Raw genomic sequence first — 7,497 nt, 5'->3', positions numbered from 1 at the left:
GCAGTCAAATCCAACAGGACAAGGATCACATAATCATCGGCATCGGTTGCCAAGAATATATCATTAAAAACCCTTAATAAGGCAGACTCTATACTATGTAAAGTTTTAAAACCAGATTGGAAGACCTCCAGGACATTGTGCTCATCTAAAAAGGACTTCAACTGAATATAAACCACCCTCTCTAATATCTTAGAAATAAAAGGGAGCTTAGAGATTGGCCTAAAATTAGTTAAGACCAAAGGGTCCAAACCTGGTTTCTTAAGTAGGGGTTGCACTACTGCATGTTTAAAACATGCAGGGACAACACCAGACAACAGACTACTGTTAATAATAGCCAAGACCAGCTTACCTATACACGAAAAGACCTCTTTAAAAAAAACGCGGTGGAATAACATCTCGCAGAGAGCCAGATAGTTTAATCTGACTAATCATTTTCTCCAAAAAGGCTAAAGTTATGGGTTCAAATCCATCAAAAACGGCCACACAAGGGACCAAGGCTGAGGGGTCAAAGACAGCGGCTGTACCCAGAGCCCTCGCAGCAGCAACCTTCTCAATAAAAAGCTGTAAGAAATTATCACACACCTCAACAGAGGCTTCCAGGCAGACAGGCTGTGCAAGATTTAACACAGACCCAATTGTGTTAAATAACACACGTGGATTATGACTGTTTGATACAACAATATCAGACAAATATTCTCTCTTAGCTTCTTTAACAGTCCTTTGATAATTGTGCCAGCAATCCTTTAAAATTTGAAAAGAGACCTGCAGTCTTATGTTTAATACAGTACACCTAATACAGTATAGGCTTGGCTAACATACATAATTAAATCCATTAACTGACAGTTATTACCAGACCATAACTGTTATCTCTTACTATGGGATAATCAGACCTAAAATAAGGATATATATACTGTATATGTATGACCTTATTTACTGATAAGAGTGACTATAGCTAAACATGCCATCATCATCTCTCTACATGTCAGAGAAATTTAAAAGAGTTTGATGTAAGGCTTGAAATTTCCCTTACTTTGTAAACATAGGGAATACATGTAGCTTAAGCTCAGTCTGGAGTCAAATGCTTTAAACAGAAGCTGGAAATTGATGTAGCAGAAGCAACACTAGGTGATTTAGAATCAAATGGCATTATTTAACCCTAAAAGTTATTTACACACATCACCTTGACCAATGCAGCAAAGGTTTGAGAGTGTTTAACAGGAATATAAAGACTAACTACTTGATGCTAAACATAAGACAGATCAGATGTAAGCAATACTGTAAAAATGCATAAATTACACACAAACAAACCACGATTTATTCTGTTCTCATTTCAACTGTTCAAATACCACAATATCCTGAAAGTAATGCTGCTGTAAGAATGTGTGGTCTTTTCTTTGATAGCAGGACAATATCTGGAACACATTACTGCTCGGAAAAGATACATAAGTATCACATACTGGAAGTGCATAATTACCAACGAATGAATTAGGATTTCTTGTTAACTCCCTCTTGTTAACTTCTCTCATAAAAACTCTGCAGGTCTTTGTTATGGTTTGTCCCCCTCACCGGGAGGGTGAGGGAGAACTGAGGTTGGACTCAAGATGGCTGACCCAGGTGCTAGTACAAAAAAAGAAGGAGGTTTAATGGAACAACAAAAAAAACCACAAAGTACAACATAACAAGGTCCATACACATATACAGCCCGGGTAAGGCAGAGATGGTGGAGGAGACCAGGACGACCAAGGGAGTAGACAGGGTAACAGCAGGAACTAGGAGAGAAGGAGGATGAGGACAGATAGGTGAAAAAACAAGAGTGGCGAATGACAAAAGAAAAGCAACCGCACAGGGACTGTCAGCGGGAAAAAAAACCTAATGCCACTTCGCTACACTCAAATACAAAAAAAAAAAAACATACCACAAGATCCACCGCACAGGCACTGTCAGCGGGGAGAACAAAGATGTCTAACCAAAAACAAGGGAAAATAAAAACCAATGTACATAACGAAATCTACAGCACAGGAAACTGTCAGCGTAGAAATCAAAATCACGTATTTTGGGTACTTAGGGTATACACTAAGTACACTGTGTGGAAGTCTAAAGTGGAAGAGCTGAAAATATCTGTGTGCCGCCATACAGGACCTCTGAAGTACATTTCAGACTGCTGTTGTCACTGCCACTGGAAGTCTGCTTGACTATATTAAAACCTGAATAGGCAGGTACTGAGGGACTAGACTGGGTTCCCTACCTGCAGCAATAGCCCCAACCAGGGGCAGGAGAGTGAGAGCCCAGGGGTAGTTCCAGGCCCCGATGATGAGCACCACACCCAGGGGCTCTGGCTGAATATAAACCTCATCTGATATAGTGAGGAGGTTCTTCTCTACAGGTCGAGGAGCCGCCCACTCTGCCAGCTTCTCTATAGCCAGCTGGATCTCATTCTCAATGCCAATCAGCTCCAAGAGTGGTGTGTCGTACTGGCTCTGTAGGAAACCCAGCACACTGTCAATTAGACAAGTAAATCCCCAGCAACCTAAATATTATGTGCAACATTGTTTGTGTCTCGACTCACCCTGTTGAGGTCCTGTTTGACAGCAGTGGAGATCTCAGTCTCTTTCTCAGTGATCATCGTCTGCAGGGCGCGAAGCTGCTGCAGTCTGAACTCCAGAGGACGAGTCCTGCCGCCCATGAAGGCCTCCTTGGCCCGCTGCACTGCCTGGCGCTCCATACACACAGCTACAGAACTGAGAGACACAGTTGGATCTGTAAGGACACATATTACAGCATGGTACACTTTGGAGAATAAATTATTTGATCAATTACCCACTGAATTTTACAGCTGATTTTTAAAAATTAACAATCAAAATGTCCTGCAATAACTTTTATTTCCTGTATGTCCTAGCAGGGTCCTCCCAAACATTTTTGGGGCCCCTGATTTGTGACTTGACTGGCCCCATACTTCACCTCACATCAGTAAACTGTGCATCATTCATATATATCTCCATAGGTCTCACATCCTCTGTAGGCAACCCCTTTTGCTGGGGTTACTTGTATAGTAGCATTCCAATAGTTCCCTGTTTTCATCTCTTGTCCATGAACATCTTGTTCCAGTAGCCCACTTCTCATCAGGTTGCCCTGGTTCCTCAACACCTGACGCAGGCCTCGTAGACCCGGACATCATCCGAGCCGGTGTGACTCTTATTTTTCCAACTCTCATTACCCATGTAGCAGGTAGTGTTAAGGGCCTGGCCTAAGGACCCAGGCTGGATATTGACTGTGCTCTGACCGGGATTTAAACCCTTGACCTTCTGTACCAAAGTCACTGAGCTATTCAGTCAGCTCTGCCACTGACATCAAGACAAGGAAGCTCCTTACAATGCACAGCGGGTTTGACAAACTGGTAATGACCAACCAACTGGACATAGTAGTGGTGGACAAACAGAAGAAGAAGGCCGTAGTGATAGATGTAGCAATCCCAAGCGATAGCAACATCAGGAAGAAGGAACACGAGAAGCTTGAGAAATATCAAGGGCTTTAAGAAGAGCTAGAAAAAATGTGAAAGGTGAAGGCACAAGTGGTCCTCGTGGTAATAGGAACATTGGGGGCTGTGACCCCCAAAACTGGGAGAGTGTCTCCAACAGATCCCAGGAACAACATCTGAGATCTCTGTCCAGAAGAGGGCAGTCCTAAGTGGCATAACCTTGCATGTCTTTCAGTCATTTCACAGCAAGTCAGAAAGTAAAGCACAGAATTTCAACGATAGAGAGAATAAATGATCAAGAGTGCAGAGAACAGCTAAGATACTGTGCAGGACCCTCAAGCTCGAGCTTGAAGGTACATATACATACACACACACACATATGAAAGAGATGCATATGTGGATGTATAGCCAATCAAAAAGCACAAAATGTACATCTGTCATATTCATAGACTTTACATAAAAATAAAACAAGCACTATGATAGATATGATACCCAAACCCATGACTTTTTAAACTAAGAAAAAGCTCTGCTTTTATAATGAAGACATATTTTAAACATTGATTAAAACCTATTAAAATACATCATCTCTGTGGGACATGTTTGTCATAGTGGGTGTTATTTTCAGTGTCTTGGTTTGTACCAAAGTTAGTCTTCATACAACCTTGATTTTCCTGTTTCTTTTTACTCTTCAAAGCAATGCAGAAAAATCACTAGTGCTTCTTCGGAGCCATCATCAACTTTTACACAGAATTACATGCAGAACTCCAAAGGATTTTGCAGCAAAAAAGGTTTTTTTTATTCTAAATAAAAGGGAAAGAAAGACAATTTACATTCCCACCATATTTGTGCTCAGCATCTCTCATGCTCAGTGATTTTATGCTACAAAATTCAAATGAGCCTACGGTTACAACTAATCAAAAGAGTTGGAGTAGGAATGAAATATAATGTAGACCCCATACAGACCACACTTCTTCTGCCAAAAAGAATATACTGTACATAAACTCCCTACCTAAAATTGAAATTCAATTGCTTGATGAGAGCCCTGTCTAATGCTTTATTCATTTCTCCCCAAATTCTTTTAAAACTAAATCTTTTCGGAATGTTTTATAGTTTCAAAAGCTAACAAAGTGTTACTGGTCAAAGCAGAGTAACAAGCATAGATTGCATGACATTAGCCTCTTCTTGACTTACACAATAAATACCAAGAGTGCCATTTACTGTAAGACAACACCGCACTTAGAAATTATATTTATGCTCTGTCATTTGTTTTCCAGCTAATTTCATATCTTATTTCAGTTCAAATCAACTGCAAACCAATGGCCAACCATGGTGACCATGAACACCAATAAAGAAGAATTACACTTACCTAAGTCCAGATAAGCTGAGGGAAAATATACATCCAGTGTATTCTCTGTGGAATACTGGTGAATACTGTCGCTATCTGATCTCAAAGTGGTTCAGATGCCCAACAGGCTTTACTGCCTGACTGACTGATTCTCATTGTCGTTCACCAGTCACACTGCTCTAGGATCATTTTACCATTGGTCACACTAAGCTGGAGCCTCTTTCAGAGCCCAACACTGAAGCCCTTGATAACATCAGACTTCCAACACAAACACATCCACTCATTCGAAGTACCATGTTTTCAATCTACAATTATATCTCACTTGCTTATGTGCTTTCTTTTACAGCCCTTAGCTAATTTTTTACTTAGCTAATCATCATCAAGGTCAGTATATTATCAAACCAGTCCATCAGTCATAGGCCATAAATTAAATTCACCCTGGCATCTTGTTAATAAGATGCCACTGTTAAGATATTCAAACTCGTAAACCAGTTTTGTACAAATTTTAAAAAAGCAATAGCAAAAACAATGAATTACAATAAAGATTTTGACTGATTTTAATGGCAGAAAGCATAATAAAATGATATTGGAATTCAAAGTCAAAGGATAAATGGAGCTTACAACAGAGCTAAGACCTGGAACTATTAAAAGTGTACACAATATTCACTGTGAAGACAGTTTGTATGGATGTTGATTTCCATAGTGTAATTCATCTCATTAGCAGTTGTGGAATGTTTCACAACTCCATCATCAACTCATAATATTTACATTTGCCAGGCTGAATAACAATATCCCAAATTCTATTTTTATAAAATTGATGTCTGACAATAAAAAATTCCAATAGCAGCTTAAGGTGTAACAGAACAGATAAATAAGATATGTCTGCATGAATGAGAAATGATATGGACTAGTAATCACAGTAGGGCCTACTGCAGCCTACAGCATGTGACTGTCCCGGGATCACCTGCACCAGCACAGGCCACCAGTTCCTGCTAATCAGCCTCACCTCAGGACAGACACACATCCAAACTGCTGAAAATACATAATAGATAACAGATAGCTGAATTGTTCACAGGGCACAACAAGTGTGGATGTAACAAAGGTAGTGTGGCTGACCAAAACAAAAAAGGCCATTTAGCAGAGAACGGTGAAGTATGATAGGTAATAAAAGAGAGGGTAGATAGGGGGCACTCTGTGATTTGACTTTCTAGACAACACCATACATTGTCTGCTGGAGACAAAGCCACTGTTGTATGAGGAGACAGGCCTGTAGGACTGGTGGTATTTGTGTGTGTTTGTGTGTGTGTGTGGGGGGGGTATTAATATGTAATTACTTTGGAGAACTGTATATGCCATTATTTAAAAGGCTGTAAACAGTCATAAAACAGATAAGCTTTATAAGCTAATCATTGTTTTCCACTTGTTACATAAAGCATAACTGGTGTGTAGAGCATAAATGTTTCCAGCTATTAAGTCACTGTTTGTCATGCCAACATTGACTTGTACTGAAGAAAGACCTTGGATGAGGCCACAGAAAACCAAATTATTTAACAAACTTCATGTCCTTTTAGACAAGTCATTAGTGACATGTGATGGTTTTTTGGCAAAATGTGGCTTATGTGGCAAGTCCAGAAATCTGTTTTGGTGTCAGGAGCTGAACACAGTCAGACAGGAGCTGGTTTCTCTGGTTTTTCTACAGCACAGATTGGCCAATTAAAATATGGACTTTCTCAGTTACCTACTTTGTTTAGAGTGTTACACATCTCTTTTCAGTGGTACATATACTGTTGTTTATCTATCTATGGAGGGAAAATTCAAATTAATTAATGCTGCTGTGGTTCATTGTGCTGTCCACTTTCATATTCTGGCTTGAACATGTCAGGTAGGATTTCAGGTATTGTCACTGTCAAAACATAGCTTATTTCTCAGTGTTTTTTTGTTCCCCTGTCAAGATGTGTTTCCCTGTTCAAAACTTGGTTCCAGTGGTTGTAATTCGGATAATGCTAGGATTCAGGTTAGGGGAAACATTTCAATGGGGAAATGGATTTTGACAACACTGGCAACAAGAATTGTGTGCATTCATGAGCTATCCTCTTGTCTTTAGGAAGAGGCTCTCTGGTTTTATCGTTCTGAAATAATTACAGACTATTTGGAGTTATGAGGAGTGCCAAGCTAATCTAGAGGTACCCAAGATTAAACATTAAATGGCTGAAAATGAGCAAAATGAGCATGACACAGGGACTTTACAGACCCTGCATTTCTTTTTATATAATCTGATACCAACTATAAAGAAATGGAGACGACATTCAGCCAGTACACTTGTTTTAAAATTATTCCTATTAATTGCTGGCATAACCTTGCATGTCTTTTAGTCATTTCACAGCAAGTCAGAAAGTAAAGCACATAATTTCAACGATAGAGAGAATAAATGATCAAACAAATATAAAATGAATAAATATTAACTTCATTTAAAAAAATGTCCTCTTCAAAACTGCTTAGAAACTGAAAGGAATCTTTTAAGCCCTTTAAAGGAAACTGCCTAGACAATTACAGACTTGTAAAATAAGGCACTAATGGTATCAAACTGAACCTCATATTCCTATTTGGACTGGACTGGTATATTTTACCTGCACCATGTAAGCAGCAATGCCAGTCATCATGCCCAGCAGCACCATGC

The 7,497-nt window shown here is 39.6% G+C and overlaps 1 protein-coding gene across 2 annotated transcripts in view; it reads right to left on the bottom strand.

Annotated features, from left to right (window-relative positions):
* LOC109957383 (aldehyde dehydrogenase, dimeric NADP-preferring-like) overlaps positions 1–4,964 on the bottom strand; it is a 13,338-nt gene extending 8,374 nt beyond the window's left edge. Inside the window, exons 1-3 of one of the 2 annotated variants that reach the window (XM_020595237.1) lie at positions 4,842–4,964; positions 2,567–2,757; positions 2,246–2,477 (exon numbers count right to left, since the gene is read on the bottom strand). In XM_020595237.1, coding sequence (XP_020450893.1) covers positions 2,246–2,477; positions 2,567–2,722 — 388 coding nt within the window. In that variant the 5' untranslated portion in view covers positions 2,723–2,757; positions 4,842–4,964. The remainder of the gene's footprint in view (positions 1–2,245; positions 2,478–2,566; positions 2,758–4,841) is intronic. The other variant, XM_020595236.1, reaches the window with a different exon arrangement.
* Between the last annotated feature and the right edge of the window lie 2,533 nt (positions 4,965–7,497).

This window comes from Monopterus albus, unplaced genomic scaffold, assembly GCF_001952655.1.
Source record: "Monopterus albus unplaced genomic scaffold, M_albus_1.0 scaffold26.1, whole genome shotgun sequence".
NCBI lineage: Eukaryota > Metazoa > Chordata > Actinopteri > Synbranchiformes > Synbranchidae > Monopterus > Monopterus albus.
The sequence above is the reverse complement of the archived record's forward strand: the minus strand, read 5'-3'. Positions and strand labels throughout refer to the sequence as shown.